The following is a 25,464-nucleotide window of genomic DNA, read 5'->3' on the forward strand; positions in this document are numbered from 1 at the left end:
AACACAACTGGTAGTCCTCACATGATCAGTCCTCTGTCACCCATCTCCAGAGAAACAGAGGCTAGGGACACCATTCCTACCCATCCTGGCTAATAGCCATTGATGGACCTAACCTCCATCAACCTTTCTAGCTCTTTTCTGAACCCTGTTAAAGTCCTAGTCTTCACCACATCCTTTGCCAAGCAATTCCAGAGTTTGACTGTATGCTGAATGAAGAAAAACTTCCTTTTGTTTGTTTTAAACCTGTTGCCTATTAATATAACTTGGTGACCCCTTGTTCTTATATTGTGGGTATAAGTAAATAACTTTTCTGTAGTTGCTTTTTCCACACCAGTCATGATTTTATAGACCTCTATCATCTCTCCCCTTAGTCTCCTCTTTTCTTAGATGAAAAGTCCAAGTCTTTTAAATCTCTCTTCATAAGGGACCTGTTCCAAACCCCTGATCATTTTTGTTGCCCTTTTCTGAACTTTTTCCAATGCCAATATATCTTTTTTTGAGATGCGGTGACTACATCTGTACGTAGTATTCAAGATGTGGACGTACCATGGTTTTATCTAGGGTCTATCAGATATTTTCTGTCTTTTTAAATGATTCCTAACATTCTATTTGCTTTTTTGACCGCTGCTGCACAGTGTGTGTATGTTTTCAGAGAACTATCCACAATGATTCCAAGATCACTCTCTTGAGTAATTGTAGCTAAATTAGTTCCCATCACATTGTATGTGTAGTTAGGATTATTTTTTCAATGTGCGTTACTTTACATTTATCAACATTACTTTTCATTTTCCATTTTGTTGCCCATTCACTTAGTTTGGTGAGATCTTTTTGAAGCTCTTCACAGTCTGCTGTGGTTTTAACTATCTTGAGCAGTTTGGTATCATCTGCAAATTTTGCCACCTCACTATTTACCCCTTTCTCTATATCAGTGTTTCTTAACCAGTGGTACGAGTACCCTCAGGGGTACTTGAGAGAAATCTGGGGGGAATGTCAACACAACTGAAATTTGGAGAACTTCATTTTTGTGTAAAGTTTTACAGCGCTTTATTATTTCTGTACTTTTTGCACCCAAAAATTTCATTGCATGCCCAGCTACGATTAAGTTGTTTGAACAGATGTGTTGCAATGGTAGAAATTTTTTTTGTCTGTCTGAAAACTGTAGGTAGGGGGCATACTTAAAATTTTTTTTAAAAGGGATACTTCATTAAAAAAAAGGTTGAGAGAGACTGCTCTAGATCATTTATAAATAATTTGAATAGGATTGGTCCCAGGACAGACCCTTGGGGAACCCCACTAGTTACTTTTCTCCACTTGGAAAACTGACCATTTATTCCTACCCTTTTTTTCCCCAATGTTTTTAACCAGTTATCAATCCATGAAAGGACCTTCCCTCTTATCCCATGTTAACTTACTTTATTTAAGAGTCTTTGGTGAGGGACCTTGTCAAAGGCTTTTTGAAAATCTAAGAATACTATATCCATTGGATCCCTTTTGTCCACATTTGTTGACCCCCCTCAAAGAACTCTAGCAGATTATTAAAGCATGATTTCCCTTTACAGAAACCATGTTGACTTCCCCCCCCAAAAATTATGTTAATCTATGTGCCTGACAGTTTTATTCTTTACTATAGTTTCAACTAATTTGCCCGGTACTGAGTAGGGATGTTAACTATAGGTTATTTTACTAGTCGAGTAATTTCCATCGACTGCTCAACTAGTCGATAGGCACTTCTGCATTCTTCCTTTGAAATACCTTCTCTCCTTCCCCTTTGCTACCTCTATCTGATAGAGGCAGTGGGGGTGGGGGGGGGGGAGAGAATCGACTAGTCCAATTGTCCCCAACGCGGTGCCCTGTTCATAACTGTGTTGATATTTGGCTAACTTTTTTTTAATTCGGTTTGTCTTGTAGGTTTTGTAAGCGACACCGGATGAAATCAAGTTCATATGTTCCCTGTGTCCCAAAAGACTTGTTGATGATGTCCGAACTAGTTCTTCCTCAATTCATCTTCAGTCTTATTCAGTACTTAAGAGACGGATATAATGAACCAAGTACGTGTTTTTTATTTGTATGTGGATAACACCATTTATGTTGTTGTCTCTTGATTATGATGCTTTGTGAAGATGCTAACTTTAATATGTGATGGTCCTAATGAATCCGTTTCGAACTGTATGTTGATCAGAGCTCTGATGGTGGTTATTTTTTTCTGAGCTCAATTTAATTTTAGTCATTGCCAAAAAACTTCATTAGTGTGGTGTTAAGTTTGCCTTGCATTGGCTTGTTCTCTCCATGTAAATGGAGAGTATCATGTATTTCAGAGCACTTTGAAAGTTGGAAGCAGCTCACTTTAGGCTGGACTGTATCCCCTTAAACTTTTGACAGTATTATGCAAATCTTGCACAATTATGTCTATCCAAATCCTTGTTGTGGCATATCAGCTTTCACGACTAGTTCCCTCTGTGTATGGTATGCGAGAGATGGTAATTTGCTTTACTATTCTTAAAGAATCTTACTAAATTAAATTTAAGCATGTTCAGAGTCCATTTTATTAAATGCAAAGTTTATGTATTCCTGTGGGAAGAATTGTGTGAGACCCCTTTGGGAGTGGGTGAGAGGAAAATGGGATTTGTGAACCTGGGAAAATGTTATGAACTTCAAAGGTCTGTAATTGAATGGGCCAAACAAGAACGGATTTTTGGGACAAATAGAATTTCTAGGGAACAGTGAATGCAAATATCCCACTCTGGTTATGCAAAAATCAATCCTTTTGAAGCTATACCCCAAATAGAGGACCACTGTCTGCTGATTACCATTGGGATTTCCCCAAGATCTCTTCTACTCAGTTCCCCAAGAATTCAGCTCAACTCTGAACTCATCATGGGGCTTCTTTATTGGCGTGCAGTCAAACTATACTTGAGTTGATCATGCTCCAGCATAGGGTTGGATCTATGGCATACTACACATACAAAGTTGCAGAGCAACCATTGTCTTTATATGTATTTGCACATTACACAGCATTTATTATACATTATATTATGTTACATTTTTGGGATTGGCTTGGTTACTTAGCAACATGCACTGTCCTTGTATTACTTACTCTTTACCTAATTTTTATGCTTCCAGCTTCTCTTATCCATTGTAAATGGTTCCCTGGATATCTCCCTTGTCTTAGCTAGTACAGACATTCAGTTCCAACCTGCTGATCCATTTACCTGTCTAATCTTATTCCTCAAAACATAAGGCCTCATCCATATCCAGTTACTCATGTCAAGCCAGAACTACAATTACAAGTTCCTGGAATCTGACGATCAAAGGCCCAACCTGTGTAAAGAAAAGACTCAACTATTTATGGTGATTCTTGTGTTGTGAGTTAAGGCTATCATCAACTTGTAACTACAGAAAAATCCCTTTGTAGGGTTTGAAGAACAGATTCCTACCAGAGCTCTTGTTAGAATGTAGGGGAGAAGGTGATCTCTGGTAAGCTTACTAACATGTACATTATTTTATTATTCATAGTCTTCAGAGAGGAAGCAAAGTACAGATGCTGGTCTGTTAAACAAGACCTGGCTTGGAACTATGCAGCCTTGAAAATGAGAGAGAGAGAGAGAGATGGAGAGAGAGATGATGGCTGATTAGCTGGGAGCCTAAAGTAGGTGCCCCTTGGTGAATTGTGGAGGTAGATAGAGGTGCAGTTGCCCTGAACTATGACATGAGGATTTTAGAGCATTTTGAAAAATCTTACTCATAGACTTTAAGGTCAGAAGGGACCATTATGATCATCTAGTCTGACCCCCTGTACAGTGCAGGCCACAGAATCTCACCCACCCCTCCTAGAATAATCCTCTCACCTATATCTCAGATATTGAAGCCTTCAAATACTTTGAAGACCCCAAGATGCAGAGAATCCTCCAGCTGTGATCTGTACCCCATGCTACAGAGGAAGGCGAAAAACCTCCAGGGCCTCTGCCAATCTACCCTGGAGGAAAATTCCTTCCCGACCCCAAATATGGCGATCAGCTAAACCCTGAGCATGTGGGCAAGACTCATCAGCCAGACACCCAGAAAGTTCTCTATAGTAACTGCTATCATCCCTCCATTGACCTATTTCCCACTGATAATGAATGGTCAATTAGTTACCAAGATCATGTTATCTCATCAAACCATCCCCTTCATAAACCCATCTAGTTTAATCTTGAAACCAGATAGATCTTTTGCCCCCACTACTTCCCTTGGAAGGCTGTTCCAGAACCTCACTCCTCTAATGGTTAGAAACCTTCATCTAATCTCAAGTCTAAACTTCCTACTAGCCAGCTTATATCCATTTGTTCTTGTGTTCACATTGGTATTAAGCTTAAATAATTCCTCTCTCTCCCTGGTATTTATCCCTCTAATATATTTAAAGAGTGCAATCATGTCCCCCCTCAGCCTTCTTTTGGTTAAGGTAAACAAGCCAAGCTCCTTGAGTCTCCTTTCATAAGACAGGTTTTCCATTCATCGGATCATCCTAGTGGCCCTTCTTTGTACCTGTTCCAGTTTGAATTCATCCTTCTTAAACATGGGAGACCAGAACTGCACACAGTATTCCAAATGGGGTCTCACCAATGCCTTGTATAACGGTACTAACACCTCTTTATCCCTACTGGAAATACCTCGCCTAATACATCCCAAGACCGTATTAGCCTTTTTCACGGCCATATCACAATGGCGGCTCATAGGCATTCTATAATCAACCAGGACTCCGAGGTCCTTCTCCTCCTCTGTTACTTCCAACTGATGTGTCCCTAGCTTATAACTAAAATTCTTGTTGTTAATCCCTAAATGCATAACCTTACATTTCTCACTATTAAATTTCATCCTATTGCTATCACTCCAATTTACAAGATCATCCAGATCTTCCTGTATGATATCCCGATCCTTTTCTGAATTGGCAATAGCTCCCAACTTTGTGTCATCTGCAGATTTTATCAGGACACTTCCACTTTTGGTGCCAAGGTCAGCGATAAAAAGATTAAATAAAATTGGCCCCAAAACTGATCCCTGAGGAACTCCGCTAGTAACCTTCCTCCTCTTCCGTAACACTATTTTTTTTTAAACTGTAAGTAATGTCTCTTGTAATGCTTACACACAAGGACACAAAATTAAGGTTTCACAAGCAACTGAAGTGTTCTTTTAACATTGTTTTTGTGTGTAATTTCCTAGTTTTTAAAAAATGCAAATTGAAAAATAGGAATTTAGTCTTGTGTATGTCAGTCTCACTCCACATGATTCATGCAGTTACATTTCAGTCAATTATGATTTCCCATAGAGATCTTTATTGCTTTGAAAGTAATATGCTGACAACACTGCTATGGACATTCTTTTGCTCTGTTAAGTTTCTCTATGTATCTGTGTTATTGCCTTTGTATCTTACTACTAATTTGTAGTGGACCTCCTGCATCAGTCTTGGATCTCTCGAGATCACAAGGCAATTGTCTAGTGTTGTACCTTAGTCAAATTGGTCTAATTAAGTGAGACTAGACTGTCTATAAGTACAGTAATTCCTCGCTTAACACGTGCCCGCTTAACACGTTTTCGTGGTAGCAAGATTTTTTTTTTTAAGGGAACATTTTTTGAACAACACGACCTGTTATTTTTTGAATAACACGATTTCCCCTAAAGGCTGGTTGGTCACCGGCAAGTGTACGGGGCTTCCCCTGCTTCCCTGTGAAGTGGCGGAGGTTCGCCGCTCACTGCGCCGTTCCCCGGCGACCCCCTCTGGTCGGATGCTTCACTCCTTTTCCCCCGCCCCCCTCTTGCAGCCAGCGGCTGGGTTTCCCCAGCTGGCTGGTCTCTGGCAGCTGCGCCGGGCTTCTCCCACCTCCAGTTCGCTGCTCGTTGCTCCATTCTCTGGTGATCCCCTCTGGGGTTGCTTTGCTCCCTCTCCTCCGCCCCCCGCTTGCAGCTGGCGGCTGGGTTTCCCCAGCAGCTACGTAGGGCTTCCTCTTCCTCCTTACAAAGCAGTGGAGGTTTGCTACTCATGAGGCATCCGGCCAGAGGAGGTCACCGGGGAACAGCGCGGTGAGTGGTGAACCTCTGCCACTTTGCAGGGAGGCAGGGGAAGCCCCCTCCCCTGTCCTCCTCTTCCCTTCTCCAGAGCCAAACACCTCCCCTCCCTGCTATAACCCAGTCTCCTTTCTCTCCCAACCTTATGTCCCGGCCCCAGCTGCTAACAGGTGCAGGCTGGAGCTGCGAGCGCACGTAGGCTTAAAACGCAACCCCCACCTTTTCCATTATTTTCAATGGGAAAATTGACCCCGAATAACACGTTTTCACTTAGCACGATCATTTTCTGAAACGTATCTACCGTGTTAAATGAGGAATTACTTTACATTTCACTGGGACCTAACCAGTATTTTAATCTACTGAACTTGTCAGTGGAATGCTTTATTGAATAAAATGATTTCCTTTCTCTGCCTTGAACTTTTTTATTGGGTTTCCAGCTCTTGATCTGCCATCAGAAAAAGACCTTCACAGAATCCTTCAGATGTTGGAGCCTCATATTTCCTTTCTAGAAGACTTGACCAAAATGGGTGGAGCAATGCGATCAGTCCTTACCCAGGTTTTGACAAACCAACAATTCTACAAAGATTTGAGCTCTGGTGAGTTCATGCATATTCCTGTTAATGAATATTGAAATTAAGAGGAATTTGAATTGAACTTATATTTTTAATCAGCTTGGAGTACTGTATTCTTTTGTTGTCACAAAAAATCAGAAAAATAATTATAAGAATAATTATATGCTGACATTTGAATTGATTGCTATTTTTAGGGCTTTGGAAGCCATTGGAAATTTTACTGATGTAAGACGAGTCTTATTTGGCACAAATATTTTTATAAAGACATATAATTTCAATAAACATTTTAATAATTTGGCTAAGATCAAGAAGAGGGGTGATTTAAATATTTAATTACCATGAAAACGTATGATCATAAATACCTCCTATTTTATTTTAGGACTTGCTTGCATAAAGAATACCTGTGGCTGCCCAAGGCTGTGGGGGGTATTCTGTTCAGAGTAAAAATAGCCTGCTACATAAGTCACCTATTTTCTTTCTCTGCTGCTCCCTCCCATCCAGCCCAAATGTTAAACAGTCAATGGTTAGGGATACAAATGACCTCCCTGCTTTCCGTGGCTTGTTACTTTAATTTTTGAGTCTTTATTCCCTTCTTTGATATAAATACAAAGCAGATACAGTTTACAGACAGAGTAAATTTTTTCTAGCCATTTGTTTTGGGAGATTTTAATCCAATTGTCAAATTTATTTACTTTCTTCTTCATGAACCAGGGACTTGGATATCAGAGCAAGTTTCCAGAACTCTGGGAATAATCTTGTTTAATTGCTACAGTAGTGGTTTCAACTTAGCTTAATTTATTTGAGTTACAAAATAAAATGGCTGTTTTGTCCTTTCTGCTGCTCTTAAGACTATTCTCTGCCAAAATTTAGACAATTGAAAATGAATTATATTTTAGGCCTATCCTTTTATTTTCACCAACTTGGGATTTCTACCTCTTACTTTTTTACACTTGTATTGCAAATCAAGCTGTTTTGCTGAGCTGAAGTGTTACAGTAAGCAGTCTTGCTTCAACTGAGATGATGGGTGCCTTGAATAATAGAAAAATGCATCTTAATTTGGAAAATAAATGCTTTTGGGACAGATATCACTGTCTGTCCTTTTGTGTTAGTACATGAACTGAATACTTGTTTGTCTTTGCTTTAATGTTGTTTTAAATATAATCAAGGTGTTGAAGAAAATGCATGTGCAAAGAAAAGTCATGAAAAGTACCTCATAGCTTTGAAAGGTTCTGGATTGGCATTTCCTGAGGATAAACTTGTGTGTGGTATACAGGAGCAAGCATCTGGGACTAGCACATTGTCAATTCAAGGTTTGTGTCGAAAAACATTGGAGGTTGGGTGGAGGGTGAAATCTTACTTTTTTTTTTTTTTTTTTTTTTTTAAAGCATCTAACTTGTATCCTAGACAGAATTTGAAGTACTTCATGGAATTAGACTGATTATAGGAATCACTTCTCACATTGCCAAAATTCAGGATAGAATTGTCCTGTCCATAGGATGGTTTGGAGCAATCGCCTTGGGCCCTGTCCTTTTGGTGACCCTGCACTTCAGGGGGATGTGGAAGTGTGGGGCCAAGGTTGGCCTGGGGGATTAACAGGGAGCCTTGTGCCGGCAATAGAGGTCAGTCTGCGTTCACTGGCAGTGATGGGAAGCAGAGCCACCCGGCCCCAGCCTGCTCCACTCCTCCAGCTTCTGCCTGGGGCAGAAGAGGTGTTGTCCCAGGTCCTGCACCCCCTTAGGGACAGTCCTGATTTAAGATCTATTGCAATTCTGCTAATAAAACTGAACATAGTACTACAGGGATAGTACATGAATAATAATCCTTATCCAATCAGAGAATTAGTGGAATTTGAGTAGGCAAAATGCAATTTCTTATATTGGAATTTAGGGACTGTAACTGGGTTGAACCTTTAATTCATTCAATAGTGCTCTGGATTTTTGATGGTCTGAAGTGATAGGGAATTTAGTTTGCTTATTCTGAAAGAGTGCTTTTCTAGGAACATAGTACACTGTAGCACTGTGGTGGGACATACGTCTGAATTACAACCATCACTTCTTCAAGTACCCTGAATATCTCTTGGAGAACTCCACTCCAAGTACAGCCAAGCCCAATACTGCTGATCTTGTGAGAGCTAATGAGATCAATATAAAGTAGCATGTCTATAGCGAAGATTGTTTTGTGTTTTTTTCATGGTTTTTTAATCTCATAAAATGTGTCTCCAGAATTGTGAAGGAAATCCTTTTTTAAAATTTTTATTTCAAAAGGTTTAGCAGGTGCTACAGCATCATCTGGACCAGGAGAGTCTTCCGATGAGGTAAGAATTTCTTTTAAGAAATGAAATACAAACCTAACAATATATAAACAGAGAGATTATTTCAGATCCTGCAAATCTTTACTATTTGGTCTATATCTACCTAATTTTGTGGAGTGAACTCTATTAGTAGGGATCTATGGAATCAGACCCTTATACTCTTGCTCCCCTAAAGACCTTTAAAAATATTCCCACTGTTGCTAATACTGAACTGAACTGGTGTTAGCAACGTAGAAATGTAAGTGATGTGTCAGTTCAGGGAAACTGCCACCTGTATTCTCCCTTCCTGGTCCAACAAGGAATCCCTCTCTAGGTTCTCAGGCTCTCAGCCATTATGGTTAATTACCCATGTCTTTCTCTCTTCTGGCTTGGCTTTTAGTAGGCTGTGTACTTCCCTGCCTACACTGATGTCCTCAGCATGCCAGACTGCCTAAATAGCAACTGTGCTTTGTTTTCTCTTCTAGGGCTATGAACAGTGTAATTGCACACAGTTACAAGTCACCAGCTCTTTATAAGCAAACACATTTATTTTTAAAGTGAAAGCATTACAGAACTGCTTATTTTGCTTGAAAAAGAGAGAGTAAAAGAACCTACATGCATGCTAAAAAACTTACCAGAGGTCATCCGACTTTAGTGTTGGGCTGTGGTAGCTCCGAGGCCAGAACTAGGTTTTTCCCCAGTGTTAAAAGTTCATAACTGTTTCATATGCAGAACCACCTGGAACAGTTCAGTTTTTCTTTTATGCAGCTTAGACTTTGATCTTGGTCTCGTGTGACAGGTGATCAGCCTCCTCAGATCATAGCTTCAAAAAGTTTAATTTTTGCATGATTGGCAATTGAGATATTTATATTTACCTCACCCTGGAAGTTCACGTAACACTTTTTGTTCCCAAAGTCCATTCTTGTTTGTCACTTAGTTGAATATAATCCTTTAAACACCTAGGTCTGTCATCTATTTCATGTACCCCCCTCCATCAAGAAGTTGTATACAATTCTAGCCTATGGTAACATAAACCATTCATTTAATACAATAGACCAATGTTCCCTCTAACTTTTTTCATCCATGTGTGGAATAAATGTATATGCACTGTTGGCATGTGTAGATGTGCACCACTAGTAGAAACATATGCAGTGTGCTGTGGGCACTATAAGTGCTCTGCTAATCAGCTAGGTGGCATTTGAATCTCGCCCGGGTGGCTGCCTAAGCGCTAATCTTACAGGGAACACTGCCATGGACCCGAAAGGTACTTACACTTAATACAATAGCTCTCCCAAAGCTATGGTAGGAAATTGCCATGTCTAGCACAGGCGGCTCTCTTACCAGCAATCATTTTCAGCAGCATGTGAATTAGACTTGTTCTAAGCAAGTTTAATACAGATGATCCTGAAAGGGGTGTGAGTAGTGATAATGATACTGGTGCAGCTGAGCTGGTGAGAAAAAACAGTGGGAATTTTTTCTGATGTAAATTTCCTGATGTAGGCCTGGCCTTATTTACTAATCATTTTGGGCAGGGGGAGAAGGAGGAACTGTTTAGAATTAGCTGGAATGAGTGAACACAATTGATGGGTATTAGTTAAGTTGCTGTAGAGTTGCTTTATCAGTGTATTTTTAATTTGCTTGAAAAATTTTTATAGACCTTATTTTGTTTACTAAAACTTTAACAGTCTTCCAGATAGTAGCTTAGTCCTGCTGACAGAGGTGCAGACAGTAGTCATTTCTAACTTGTTCACTGGTTCAGTTATGTGGGCAGGGAGAAAGAACAACCTTTTAAAATGCTTTAAGACATCATCCTTGGTAAGGATTTTTAGTTTATCCTGAAATCTATTTGAACAGGTATAGCAGTGAAAAAATCCATTGTTTGTTTATACCTACAATAAAGTTACATCAGATGTTTGCCTCTGTTGTCACCAGCTACACAACATGTTATGCTCTTAGCAGTGCTATTTATAAGTTGACATTTTTTTCAAAGTACAACCTGCTGTTCTTTAACCATATCATTACAAAAACAAAGCCACACAATGTGAAATAACTAGAAATACCACTGATAAGGCATTACATGAAACAAAAGAAATTTCATCTTAATTAATACCATCTTAATTAGGGATGTCATTATGTAGATGAATACATGGTTAATCCATAAACATGGGCATAACAGTTAATTTTGTTGACTACATGCATTTCCCCAGGGGGTGGGAGCTGGTGCTCATTCGGAGCTGGCTTAAAAGCTGGCTCCCTATTAGCACTGGATCTGCCTCCGCCCTTTGCCCGTGCTCCTGCCTTTGATAGAGAGGCAGCAGTGTGGAGGGTGAGGGAGGCAGGCTAGAGCCAATATGCCCAGGGAGCCAGCTTTCAAGCCAGCTTCCCATACGTATTGGCTCCCACGGACCTGCCTGCCCTCACTTACTGCCTCCTATGGAGGCGGCGGGGGGAGGAGGAGGAGAGGCAGCAATCAGTGCTGGTGGAAGCTGGCTTAAAAGCTGGTTTTCCCCTGTGCCACTTGCCTCCCTTCTGCGCTGCTGTCACTATTAAAGGCAGCAGCATGGTGGGGGCATGGAGAAAGCAGGGGAGCTGCCATGAAGCAGCCTCTGTCCACTGTGGGCCTGCACATGGAATGCAGAGAAGACTCTGTCCATGAGGGTCTGAGTTCCCCATGGACAGAGGCTGTTCCACGGACGGGACTCTGTCCCTGGGAAGATTGGACAGCCCACGGACAGGGGCTGCTGCCACCACACTCTGCTGTCTCTGTATCCGAGGCAGCAGTGCGGGGTGGTGGGGAGATGGTTTTTTAAATTGGCTCCCTGGCAGGCCGGCTTCTGCTTGCCACCCAACGCTGCTGCCTCTGATAGAGAGGCAGCAGCGCAGGGTGATGGGGCTCGCTGGGAGCACACTGGCTGCTTGCGCCATCCCTCGGGAGCTTTCGAATAGTCATGTAACTAAGATTTCATGTGGTTACATGGCTATTCAGTTACGCAATATCTAACATCCCAAGTCGTAATATTCAGAATCTGATTCAGAATGATGCTCACTCCTAGTTTGTGATTGGTTTATTGTGAGGGAAGGAAACTGACACTTTTGTGGCAGTTGGGGAGAGATCAGATATGGCATTCCTTTTGGGAAGGATGGTGTAGGTATGGATGGGAACTAGAAAGTTATATGGGTATCATGGCCAGGGAAAAGGATTTATTTCACTGGATGAACTATAGCAAGTTTAAAAGGAAGGTTGGGGAATAATATGGAAGGGCCTAGGAATTGGGTTAGTGGGGAGAGAATAGCAGCAACTGAAAGATGCCTGTCAGTTATTGTTTTATATCTTGTGGACACTTAGTTCATTTTTTCTTTCCAAGCTTCAGTATAAAACTGTAAATTACCATATGTTCCATCAAACTAGCAACTGTGTTAAAATGCAGTTAGTTTTACTATTTATTATTTTTTTAAATTAGAAATTTGGCCCTGCATATTTATCTACCTGAGATCAGAGTCAAATTCTCAGGTACCCTATTGGAATGTAATCTTAAAAAGCATGAGTGAACATTTTCAGACTGATCTCAAGACTTTTACCTAGACAGGTCTATACCAAGAAGGAGTAATAGTAAACAAACATGACCAATTTTAACATTTTTATTTTTTAATGTACCTGACATATTTTCAGCTAAACTGGAGATTATAAGTCTATATGATGTGGAGTGAGTTTAAAAATAACTTCCTGATCCAATTTATGTTTAAGGTACCACAAGACCACTTGCTGTTTTTTTTTTATAACACAAAAACTAAATGAAGTGCCTTTTATAAGTGTGGGACCTGAAATCAACAATTATAAATCCAATTAACTTACTCTAAGATACTTCAGTAAGCAAGTTTTTAACCTTGTTCAGTTTCTGCAGTGTAAATTAGTGCAAAGAAAACGTTACTTACTGTACAGTAAGTTTGCATCAAGAAAATCAAAATAAAACTCCCTCCTTTCTAAGTCTAAGTGTATTTCAGTTCATAGGAGAGTAAGTTGGAGAGAGTGGCACTTTCTCATTTGTATTTAGAACTTAGAGGATTAATCTAGAGTTGCTTGGGTTCTTAACTCATAAGATTTGTTCTTCTTTGAGTGATGTCCCACTATTGGTGTCAGGTTTGTCCCAGTGCCATGGATCAAAGACTTCTAGAGCAGTGTCCAGTTGGGCAGTGCACGTGTGAGCAGCACATGGTATTCCCGCCTTTGAAGTTAGTTAGGCATCACAATCTTCCCTTATTTGGACCATTGTTTCATCCAAGGTCCCTTCCAACAGACCACAAGGGACACGATCATGTTCACAAAGGCCTTCATTCAGTATCTAGGCTTCATTTTGCCCCACTCTATGCCCCACACAATCCCTACAGTTCATAGGGGCTAGCATAGATTCTACAATAGCACACGCCTATCTCTCCCATCAACGTTTTGACAATATAAAAAACCTGGTCCCAATCATGACCACCAGCCCAACTGTTCCCATCCTAACCTGCCTCAAACTCATAGGGCATATGGCAGCCACCACCTATGTCGTCCCACACTCCAGACTGCGCTTTCAATGTTTTCAACACTGGATTTCCTTAGCGTATACACCAACCAACTACCATATCCACAGACATTTTTCACCTCCTCCGAAAGTCCTAACCTCCTTACAGTGGTGGAACCAAGCACAGAATTTCTGCAGTGGGATGCTCTTCCACCGAGATAAACCATCCAAACAAATCACTACAGATGCCTCACATCTAGGTTGGGGTGCACATTTCCAATAACAATATGCGCAAGGGAAGAGGTCCAAAGACGAGTCCAGGCTCCACATCAAGCTGCTGGAGCTTTGAGCAGTTCATAATGCATGCAAGTACTTCCACGTATTCAGGATCTTTGGTGTGCATCCTCACCAACAATATGACCACAATGTTTTACATCAACTGCCAAGGGGATGCCAGATCCCCTTTGCTATGAACAGAGGCAATTTGGCTCTGGAATTGGTTTATCCGCCACAAAATAACCATCATGGCGACATACCTACTGGAGGACAAGAATACCATGGCCGATACCATCAGCCACCACTTTCTCTCAGAAGACAAATGGGAACTGCACAGTCAGATCACCCACGATCTATTTCAACGCAGGGGTTGACTGCAGATAGACCTCTTTGCAACCAGCCAAAATTCCAAATGTCCGCAGTACTGTTCGAGAGCGGCATAGGACACCACTCTTTGGGAGACACAATGCTCTTTCCATGGGATACTCACCTGTTATACGCCTTCCCTCCTATCCTTCTCATTCCCAGAGTTGTCCGGAAGATAGACAGATGGGGCCCATATAATTCTAATAGCTCCAGGTTGGCCTTGATAGACATGGTTTCCATGTCTTTATCAACTGTCTCTGCGACCTCCTTGCCTGCTTCTGTCCCACCTGCACCTTCTTTCCCAGAATAAGGGTGTGATATTTCAACCCCAGCCGCAAACACTGCACCTGAGGGCATGGTATCTAACTGGTTCTCGGAAGTGGAGCAACAGTTCTGACAGCAAGTGAGAACTGTGCTACTGCATAACAGGAGACAAATGACACATAATACTTACCTGTACAAATGGCAACAGTTTACACAGTGGTGCACCCAGAAAGGAGTCCAACCATCTATGGCTCCGCTCCAATGAGACTTGAATACATCATACACCTGAAACAATAACGTTTATCTCTTTCATCGCTCCAAGTTCACCTGGCTGCGATTATGGTCTTTTACCCCTTGATAGACTGTTTCCTCCAATTTGCCCGCCCCATCTCTAAGAGGTTTTGGAAGGGCCTACAGAACCTTCACCTACTACATACACCCATACCTCCATGTGGGATTTAGAACTGGTCCTCCCTCACTCTCAAAACCACCCTTTTAACCAATGGCAACTTCATCACTTAGCATTTTCATGGTGAGAGAGGTGTTCCTGCTGGCAATCAAATCTGTAAGGAGGGTTAGTGAACCTGTGGTTCTCATGGCCTCGCCTCCATACGTGACGTTTTACAAGCATAAAGTTGTTCTGTGGAACCCTCCCTCCTTTTTATCCAAAGTTGGTTCCAAATTTCGTATCAATGAACCAATAGTCCCTCCCATCTTCTACCTGAAATTGCTCCAGGGAGGAGACTATATTGCATGCTCTAGATGTGAGATGGGCCATTGTCTTCTATTTAGACAGTGCTTAGCCTTTTTGACTATCCCAGAGATTGCTGGTATCCCTAGCTGAAAGGTTTAAGGGAAAACCTCTTTCTTCCCAGTGTATATCAAAATTGATAACATCCTGTATTCCCACCTGCTACTCACTCCAGAATAGAGCATTACCAATGACTCCCAAAGCCCATTCCATCAGAGCGACTTCAACGTCAACTGCCTTTTTCAGGGGATTCCCAGTCCATGAAATATGTCGAGCAGCCACATGGTTGTCCAGTCGCACCTTCATGAAGCATTATGCAATTCCACCATGCTCCACAACAGATCCCATAGCAGCTACTGTGATCCTCTCCACAGTGTGTAACAATTAACTGAAGCCCGCCTACTATGTAAATGGGCACTGCTACAGTGTCACCAACAGTGGAGCACCTATGGAGAAATCACTCGAAGAAGAAAGAGAAGTTACTCGCTCTGTGCCATAACAGTGGTTCTTCAAGATGTGTCCCCCTTTGGGTACGCCACTACCCTCCTCCTCCCTGCTTCTTTGGGCATTAATAATTTGCCAGGAGGGTGTCAAAGAAGAAACCGCGTGCACAGCCTGACTCCCCTCTAACTTCAAAGGGGAGAACACTGTATGCCGCTCGCGCGTGTGCAGTCTGACTGGACACTGCTCTAAAAGTCTCTGATTCACGACACTGGGATGAGCCTGACACCAACAGTGGAGCACTCACGGGGACACACATCTTGAAGAACCATCGTTACTGCACAGAGTAACTTCTCCTTTTTCTTCATGTAAATAATTGTTCTGGGGTGGAGCTGGGAATGTGGGGTTCGGTATGCAGGCTAGGGATGTTAGCGTGTACTCATTTACATGATTAACTGATTATCCTGGGCTCTTTGGTTAATCCTGACAGGTACACACACCCTCCCTTGTTGCCTCTGTATCAGAGGCAGTAAGTGGGGAAGATGGCTTAAAAACTGGCTACCCGCGCATGTGGGCACCCACAGAGCTGCCTGGCCCCTCCCCTCTGCTGGTTTCCACAGAGGCAGCAGTGCAGAGGGAGCAGATGGAACATAGTGCTTAGGGGGAACTGGTTTAAAAGCCAGCTACCTGTGAGTACTGGCTCCTGCCTGCTCCCCTGCATGTAAATATGTAACTGCTATAAAAAAAAAATCAGCAATCACACATTTACACAAATACACTTTTTTTAACATCCCTAATGCAGGCTACACTGGGAAGCCCGTCCCTCTCTCTTCGCAGCAGTTTAGGGCCAGGTGAGAAGCGCCTGTCCATGGCCACTCCCAGAGGAAGGGTCCCTCCCGGCTGGGAGACAGACACAGACACAGACAGATTCTCTAAAATATATTGTAGATAGATGATAATCTTTTCTCCATCCCTCCCATCTGGGGTGTGTCTAGTCTACAGGGGTTTTTCAAAAAAGTGGCCTTTTTTCAAAAAAATCTTCCCCTGCGTCTAGACTGCTGCTGTGTTCTTTTGAAAGTAAATCGAAAGAACGCGGCAGTTTTTTCGACTGCGGAAAACCTTGTTTTATGAGGAATAATGCCTTTTTTCAAAAGTGCTCTTTCGAAAAAAGGCGCTATGTAATGTAAACTGTGTTTTTTCGAAAGATCATCCAGACTGCCTGGGTGCTCTTTCGAAAAAGCGGCTTGCTTTTTTGAAAGTACTGGTTGTAGTCTAGACGCTCTTTTGAAAAAGAGGCTTTTTTGAAAGTATCTTTTGAAAAAGCATCTTTCGAAAGAGGCTTGCAGTCTAGACATAGCCTTGGTGTCCCAGTGGGTTTATAGCTGTCGTGGTTCTCATCTCTGGCCCCTTGCTGTCCCCTCCCCTTCCCTTTGGTCATTCTGCAATATACCTGTCCCTCCCACTAGATCCTTCTCTTTCCATTTTATGAGGAATAGTCATATTCTAGGCATATCCCATTGTCTTTGAAGAACCAAACCCTTACCTTGCTGTAAGTTATAACAAGAAGAAAACTGCATATCAAATTTGGTAGTCCTAGCTTTTACCATTTAGGAGGAGTTCTTGAACAAACAGACTCACATACAGACACATTTCTTTAGTAAGAAGATGAATCTAAAAAGATTAGGGTTCAGGATGCTTTGTTGTTAGGTTTCAACTCTTTACATTAAGTTTAGGCCTTCCCCTAGTCTGAGCAGATAGCAAGTGTGAAAAATGAGGATGAGGTTAGGTAATAATAGATGCCTAGTTAAGACAAAGCTCCAATAGCAGTCCCTATTATATCAGGACATCTGGTCATCCTATGCTACTGTGACACTAGAGACAAATAATCAGCACATATTTCAATTGAGGAAAATATTCAAGAACATGATACCTTGTTCTTAAAATTTCATCACCACTTTCAACCTCTTAAATGGATGAAATCTCACATTTCAGAAATGCTAATGAAGACAAATATTTTGAGCTTGTTTCTTTAGTATTGGGTGCAGTGTAATCTGCATGTTAGAGTAGTAGTCTTGGAGGCCAGAATCCAGCATCTTAACCCCAGCTCATACATTTGTATGCATATCACTTTTTCTTTAAGCCAAATTTCCTGATTTAAGTGGCTGTGATCACTTTTTTAATCTAAATTGGTTTCTGCAAAGTTGACTTGCTTGTTTATAAAGTGCTCTGTGCACTTCAGATGCCTTAATATATCTGAAATACTACTTTATTTGCTAGGGCACTTCTAATTGGCTGCCAAAAATTAAATTATTTTGATGTTAGATAGAAACATTTAAATTGATTAGAAAATGTCTAGTCAATTATTTGTGTTGCTGTCTTAGAGTCTTAGTCATTATATGGTTGGAAAAGAAAGAAGAGGCAATGTTTGCAAAAGCCCCAAACCTAAAAAGAAAAGAAAATCTACAAAGGGATAAAACTTCATAATGACCTGCTGTGCCTAGATATTTTACCTAGGTAAACATATTTTAGCACTTTGTTTCAGAAGGAAGTAAACTAACCAGCAAAATAAATCAAATAAGTTAAAAGGTCATGTCAGAACTCACATGTAATAATGTTGAAACAAAAGACAGGACTATGCAGCACTTTAAAGACTAACAGGATGGTTTATTAAAGACTAACAAGATGGTTTATTAGGTGATGAGCTTTCTTGGGCCAAAGGAAGTGGGTCTGGCCCACGAAAGCTCATCACCTAATAAACCATCTTGTTAGTCTTTAATTAGGTGATGAGCTTTCGTGGGCCAGACCCACTTCCTTTGGACCATGAAAGCTCATCACCTAATAAACCATCTTGTTAGTCTTTAAAGTGCTGCATAGTCCTGTCTTTTGTTTCAGCAAGACCAGACTAACACGGCTACATCTCTATTACTATTCTATGTAATAATGTTATCCTTCAGTAAAATACACTTTTAAAGTATATTGTACATTGTATTCAGTCTGTGGTTTCTGTAGGAGATCAAAGATTGTCCTTTTGGCAATCATGTCCAGTGTCTCCTGTTGATTTTTAGCTATGCATTTAACCCAGAAGTGAATTGCAGACTATTTATTCTCTGTAGTAAAATCAGTACAGCTATTGATTTTGTAAACTCTTCCCTACCCCAGGAGGACCAGAATGGAAGCCAAGGTGTGGGCAAGCGCAAGAGGGTGAAATTAAGCAGCAGCACCAAAGGTATTTATAAATTAATGATCTCCATTTATCATTCTTGCTTTGTGTTTATCTTAATATATCTAAGAATGCTCAGTCTGTTTTCAAGCACTGGGAAGCTGCATGTGACATAGGCATTTAGTATGTCAGTGAGTATTTTTAATCTGCCATTCTCATCTCATGGGGGAGCGAGTGCCACCGTTCAGTATTTGGTGTTGACTTATCATTTGTCACTTTTCTTTTGCAAGGGAACTTTTAACAAGTCATTGTGTTGTCAGTATTTAGGTGGAAGGCTTTTCAAATGCTAATAAATAAATAAACTGGTGGAAGGCTTAGTTTGTTTCTGATAACCTCTTTCTTTATGCTCTAAAAATGAATAGTCCTCTGTGGCACCTTAGAGATTAACAAAAATATATAGTATAATTTTTTATGCAGGTATTTAATATAATTGAAGTTAGGGCCAGATAAGAGCACTTTCCCTCTGATCCTTTTTGTTCCTCAACTAAACTGATCCTCTAATAACACTTTTTAATATGAAAAGAGGTGTCATTAGAAATAGATATTCACATGGAGACTCCTTTGAAACTACTTACCTTTATATCTTACTGTTAATAAATACTCTTTGTGGGCAACATTTTGCAATCCCTAGACCAATTTAAGCAAAACTCCCACTGAGATCAGTGGGGGGAAAAAAAAGCAAGGAGTCTGGAGGCATTTTAAAGACTAACAGTTTTCTAATGGCATAAGCTTTCGTGAGTTGCAGCTCGCTTCCTCATATGTGTGAGCTCAGTGAGAGTTTTATCTGAAGAATGACTGATAAAGTGCATCAGGATTTAGCCTTTTGGGGATTGGAGTTGGGTGAATATCCGTGTCTTATGCTTTTTGTTGATAGGTAGGTTGGTTGTTTTGAAAAAGTGCCAGTGGCAACTGTTAGTGTCTTCCATACTAATATTTTCAATAGACAATGAGTCTGTCTTTAAAATTACAATATACCATTACTTGTGGTTATGACAAGACAGGAAGATAGCCTTATGTAGCTATAAGGCACCATAAGGGACTATCTATGGGGAAAACCATAATGAAGGCATGAATAAAGCTTTGGAAAGACTTGAAAGAGAGGACATAGAGTTGCAATTTGAAATGGAAAGGTGCCTGAACAGAGGCATTTGAAGGAGTTGTGATTGGTGGTGGGAGAGGACAATTATAATTTATGGTGTTACATATATGGGACCAGACAGAAGAGAGAGAGCGAAAACCATAGTTTGTTCTTCAGGAACTTAGAATTCAGTGACCGGACAGAAAAGCAGAGAAGGAAGATATCTAGTTAAGGCACTTCTATCTGAGTCTTTGGAGCAGGGGTGGGGAACGTCAGGTCCAGAGGCCGGATGCAGCCCCCAGCTTGCCTGGATCCAGTCCCTGAGGCTCAGGATCCTCCCCCCAGCATTGGGGAGCCTGCGCTGGTGCTCCATCCCCCCACATTGCCCTACTTTGAAGCTGGAATACACAAAATCTATTAGGTTGGGCCCCCTCTGGTGTGAGAGGGGAATGTGGGGAATATCTTTCTCCTTCTCAGTCAGTTTCTCATTTGTATGTGGCCCTGGACTGATTTTTTTTTTTTTTTTTTTTTGTGGGTCAGTGGCCCCTGACAGAAAAAAGGTTCCCCTCTGCTTTAGAGTTTAATCAAACATTCTAAAAGATAATGTAAAATTCTCATGACTCTAGAAAGAATGCAGTTTCCATTATAAAAGTGAACTTCAATTGTGGGACAGGAAATTCAGGACTAGAATCTGACAAATGCCCAATTGAACGTTATTTGATGCATTTCAGCAAAATTATTCTTTTAACTAAACCTCTGTTTTCCCCAGGATTGTAGTCTGCCTCTCTCCCCCACCTCTGCACTCCAACATGGACTGTAATGGTGGTGATGATAGCTCCTAATGTCAGCCCCAGAGGAGGGTGTCTGCCAGTGGGGGAAGGGAAAGTTTGTTTTTATTAAATATTGGATGGTTTTCTGAAGTTTTCAGTATTCATATTTTCTGTCCCTAGAGTGTATAAAATAAGAATATTAAAAGAAAATTTTAGAAAACTGAGTGTTGAATAATAACAGATTTTACCTCGGCATATAAGCAGATTTCCTATCCCAGCATAAATCTTTAATGGTACCTCCTTCACAGCAGGCTATGCATTTGTGATACTTTGGCGTACTAATGCTGATAGCTCAGGAGAAAAAATTTAAACAGCTACAAATGTATTCTTTTGTGGTAATAGGGAAAAATAAAAGATAGAGGTAACACTTCAGTACGAAATGTGGGTTTCAGTACAGGCAGTCCCCGGGTTACGTACAAGATAGGGACTGTAGGTTTGTTCTTAAGTTGAATCTGTATGTAAGTCGGAACTGGCGTCCAGATTCAGCCGCTGCTGAAACTGACCGCCAGTTCTGACTTACATACAGATTCAACTTAAGAACCCCAAGTCAGCTGCTGCTGAAACTGATCAGCCACTGATTCCAGGAAACCCGGGGCAGAGCAACTCTGCCTCGGGCTTCCTGTAGTCAGCGCTGGTCAGTTGCAGCAACGGCTGACTTGGGGACGCCTGGGGCAGAGCAGCTGGGGTGCTGCTGGGTTGCTCCAGTAGCGCGGCTCCTTGGCGCTACTTGACCAACCCAGCAGCACCCCAGCTGCTCTGCCCCAGGGTCCTGATTCAGCTGCTGCTGAAACTGACCAGCAGCGGCTGAATCAGGACGCCTGGGGCAGAGGGCTGGGGTGCTGCCGGGTTGGTCCAGTAGTGCCCAGAGCGGCGCTGCGGGACCAACCGGCAGCGCCCCAGCTGCTCTGCCCCAGGGTCCACAACAAAAGCCTGGTCTGCAGATGGGGGGGGGGCACACTAGCTGCGCCCCCCCCCAGCAGACCAGGGACACGGGGAGCAAAGCCGCAGCGGCGGGGTGCCTCGCCTCTGAGGCTTTGCTCTGGCGCTGGACCCGCTTTGCTCGCGGTGCCCCTGGTCTGCTCGAGACAGTCCCCAGCAGACCAGGGGCACCGTGAGCAAACCCGCAGCCGTGGCGGGGTCCTGCGCTTCTGAGGCTTTGCTCTAGCAGACCAGGGGCACCGCGAGCAAACCCGCCGGGGCTGCTGCTTTGCTCCCAATGCCCCTGGTCTGCTGGAGACGGTCCCCAGCAGAGCAGGGGCACCGGGAGCAACTTTTCTCGCCCTGGAGGTCAAGGTGGCTGACCGCTGCCTGTGAGCTCCGGGGTGAGAGAGCCCCATTCGTAAGTGCGGATCCGACATAAGTCGGATCCGCGTAAGTCGGGGACTGCCTGTACTGAGCAACTTGTCCTTTTCTCTTTGTTTTGTTTTGCTATTTCTAAAACACTCATTCATTTAATTTAAAAGATCTAATTTATAACACGTTTTCATAGATGCTATTTATTTTATTTATAAAAAATACATAACACTTTTCACGAGCATAGGAGTGATAGCCTTGGTGTCCTGGACAAACTCCAAATTGGATAAGAGCAGTTTTTCTTAATTCTTCAGCAGGTATAATTAGATATAGGGGTGCTTTCTCTGGCCTCAAGCTGTTGTATATAATTCTTTTGCACTGTTAAAGTGGTGTGTTTTTGGTCTAGGAAGCTTCATTTCAGTGATGGATAATGTGAATACATACATTATTGGTATCTGTGTATTGGGATGTAAGAAGTGTACTTAAAATTATTGTGTGTCTTTTGTGGATAGATGATTTTAAGCTGTATGATTATGAAGCTGTCCTCTTTAATGAGTAGTAAATTCATACATATGTCTTTTAAAAAGGGCAGAGGATGAGACCCTAAATGATTGTTGCATGCTTGCTGTAGTAAGTGACTGGGGCCTTTTGATGGAATATGCACGATTAAGAGAGGTAAAAATGAATTCTCTGGTATTAAACTTCCAGAGCATTGGTATATTTTTTTCTTTATTTGGATTGGAAGAAGAGATTCTTCATGAAAATGCCTCTCAAATTTAAATTGTTCATATTGCTTGTGATATTTTAACAAATATTCAAATTTCTAACACAGTGGTTACAGTCAACCACTGGCATGACCCAATGAAATGTTGGCCCTGCTGGGTGATAAGCTCATCTGGAGCAGGAGCACAAAGCCATCTAATGTACCCCACGAAACAATTGGGTCTCTTCTGGAGGGGTGGGGAACTGTGCCAGGCCAGGAAATACACTGATTCATCATTTCTTGCATTGACTGCCCTGATTTTGGAGAGTCTTTATGAGATCCCAGTTTCGCATATATCTCTCACTTTTCTGGGATAATTCTCAAAGGGGAGAGGTGCATTATTGCTGGATGTCTTCCTCCGGGGAAATATTCCCTTTTCCCACAGCCCAGTTGACTCCAATAGGCACTGGAGGATCATATTTGCATAACTCTCTCCATGCTGTAAGAATGGACATGCTCTGTAATCTGTGAATAATAAGTTTTATAGGTTTGAAGGAGAGTGAAAACACTGTGTGACCCTATAGGCTCCTAATGAATCTGGGAGTTAAGAAACTTGAGATAAACTGGGCTTTTGACCCTTGTTCTACTATCAACTTGGTTTATAATTCTTGAAAAAGCTGCTTTATTTCTCAGTTTCTTTATTTGATAGGTAGTATAATACTTGCCTCTTTCATGATTGTTTTGAGAATATATTATTTAGTATGTAAATTTATTTGAAGAGATAAAATGTAAGTGTTAAATTTTATTTAAAGGTTTTCAAAGTTTGCAAACAGATCATATATGTTTTTAGGAGTAAAACCTAATTTGTGTGTAAAACCTAATTTGTGTATCAGTTTTAACATTCAATTAGTGTGGGTCAGGTTCTGCAACACTTGCAGAATAGTACTGTTCTCATCAATACATGTTGAATAGTACTGTTCTCATCAATAATCTCACTGAAGTCATGGCTAAATCTTCAAGTTGTATAGATGGTTGTAGCTCAGTTGAAGTCACTGGAGCTATGACAATTTCCATCAGCTGAAGGTCTGGCACAGTGGTGACTATTTGAAGACTGTCACTACCCAGTGTAACACTGATAGCTTGGATTCTGTGTACAGGTCTGGGGGTATGTCTACACTACAGCGCTAATTCGAACTAACTTAATTCGAATTAGTTAATTCGAACTAAGCTAATTTGAACTAACGCATCCAGACTAAAAAACGCTAATTCGAACTAGCATGTCCACACAGAGTGGACCCTGAATCGGGGTTAAGGATGGCCGGAAGCAGTGCCGTCAGGGCATCAGATGAGGACTTAAAGCGTGGAGCTGTTGTCTCAGGCTAGCCGAGGGCTGTGCTTAAAGGGACCCGACCCCCACCCCGGACAGACAGTTCTCAGGGGTGCCCCGCTTGCAAAGCAGTCCTGGCTTGGATTGCCCGGAGTACCCCACACTGGGCACATCACAGCACTCGGCCATCAGACCAGCTGCACTTGCCGCAGGCTGCCATCTGGGGAGAGGGGACAGTTGGGGGGCTGCAGGAGAGGTTCCACCCCCAGAAGCCCGCAGAGCCAGCCCAGTCCTCCCCATTGGGGGCTCGTACCCCATTTCTCCCTCACCTCCTTCCACTAACCCCTCCCTAGCCCCCCTTCCTGATGTACAAAATAAAGGACGATTTTGTTCAAAAATAGAATCTCTCTTTATTGAACAAAACTGGGGGAGACTGGGAAAAGGAGGTGGGAGAGGGGAAGAGAGAGGGTGGGAGAGGGGAGGGCAACTAAAATGATCAGGGGTTTGGAACAGGTCCCATATGAAGAGAAGCTAAAGAGACTGGGACTTTTCAGCTTAAAAAAACAGGAGATGGAGGGGGGATAGGATAGAGGTCTCTAAAAGCATGAGTGGTGTGGAGAGGGTGCATACAGAAAAGTTCTTCATTAGTTCCCATAATAGAAGGACTAGAGGACACCAAAGGAAAGGAATGGGTAGGAGGCTTCAAACTAATAACAGAAAGTTGTTCTTCACAAAGCAAATAGTCAACCTGTGGAACTCCTTGCTGCAGGAGGCTGTGAAGGCTAGAACTAGAACAGAGTTTAAAGAGAAGTGAGATCAAGTCATGGAGGTTGGGTCCATGGAGTGGTATTAGCCAGGGGGTAGGAATGGTGTCCCTGCCCGAAGTTTGTGGAAGGCTGGAGAGGGATGGCACGAGACAAATGGCTTGGTCACTGTCTTTGGTCCATCCCCTCCAGGGTCCCTAGGGTTGGCCGCTGTTGGCAGACAGGCTACTGGGCTAGATGGACCTTTGGTCTGACCCAGTACGGCCATTGTAAGCTCAGGGCTCAGGGTCGGGGGTCTCAGTGGACCACCTTGATTTTCATGCCAACCTGCTCCTGGGTGGCCAGGCTGGCAGCTCTCCTGCCCTAGACGGCCGCTTTCCTGTGCCTAGTGCGGAGGTCATGGACGAGGTCCATGATGTCTGCACTGGACCAGGCGGGTACCCGCCTCTTGCGGTCCTGGGCAAGCTCCCAGGAGCCGCCAGCCTGGTCCCGGGAAGAGGGAGAGGGCTGGGGGGCATCGGGTGGCTGGCTCGAGCCATGCCAGGTGCAGGGTCTGCTGGCTGGGTGCTGGCAGGCTTGCACCTGGCATGGGCACTGTAGCCAGCCTATGCCCCTTTAGGGGGTCCGGGGCCGGGAGGGGGGCAATAGAGTTTCCCTGGTGTTGGCCAGAGTGGCCACCAGGGAAAGCTGGGGAGGGCTAGCCTCCCACTAGTTCGAATTAAGGGGCTACACACCCCTTAATTCGAAC

General features: G+C 42.5%; 1 protein-coding gene across 5 annotated transcripts in view; it reads left to right on the forward strand.

Annotated features, from left to right (window-relative positions):
- Positions 1-25,464, forward strand: part of UBR3 (ubiquitin protein ligase E3 component n-recognin 3) — a 242,138-nt gene that overhangs the window by 27,287 nt on the left and 189,387 nt on the right. For all 5 annotated transcript variants that reach the window (XM_075933593.1, XM_075933589.1, XM_075933590.1 and 2 more), the window contains exons 2-6: positions 1,909-2,048; positions 6,477-6,635; positions 7,778-7,921; positions 8,876-8,925; positions 18,661-18,727. In XM_075933593.1, the coding sequence (XP_075789708.1) occupies positions 1,928-2,048; positions 6,477-6,635; positions 7,778-7,921; positions 8,876-8,925; positions 18,661-18,727 (541 nt within the window). In that variant the 5' untranslated portion in view covers positions 1,909-1,927. The remainder of the gene's footprint in view (positions 1-1,908; positions 2,049-6,476; positions 6,636-7,777; positions 7,922-8,875; positions 8,926-18,660; positions 18,728-25,464) is intronic.

Source organism: Pelodiscus sinensis, chromosome 7, assembly GCF_049634645.1.
Source record: "Pelodiscus sinensis isolate JC-2024 chromosome 7, ASM4963464v1, whole genome shotgun sequence".
NCBI lineage: Eukaryota > Metazoa > Chordata > Testudines > Trionychidae > Pelodiscus > Pelodiscus sinensis.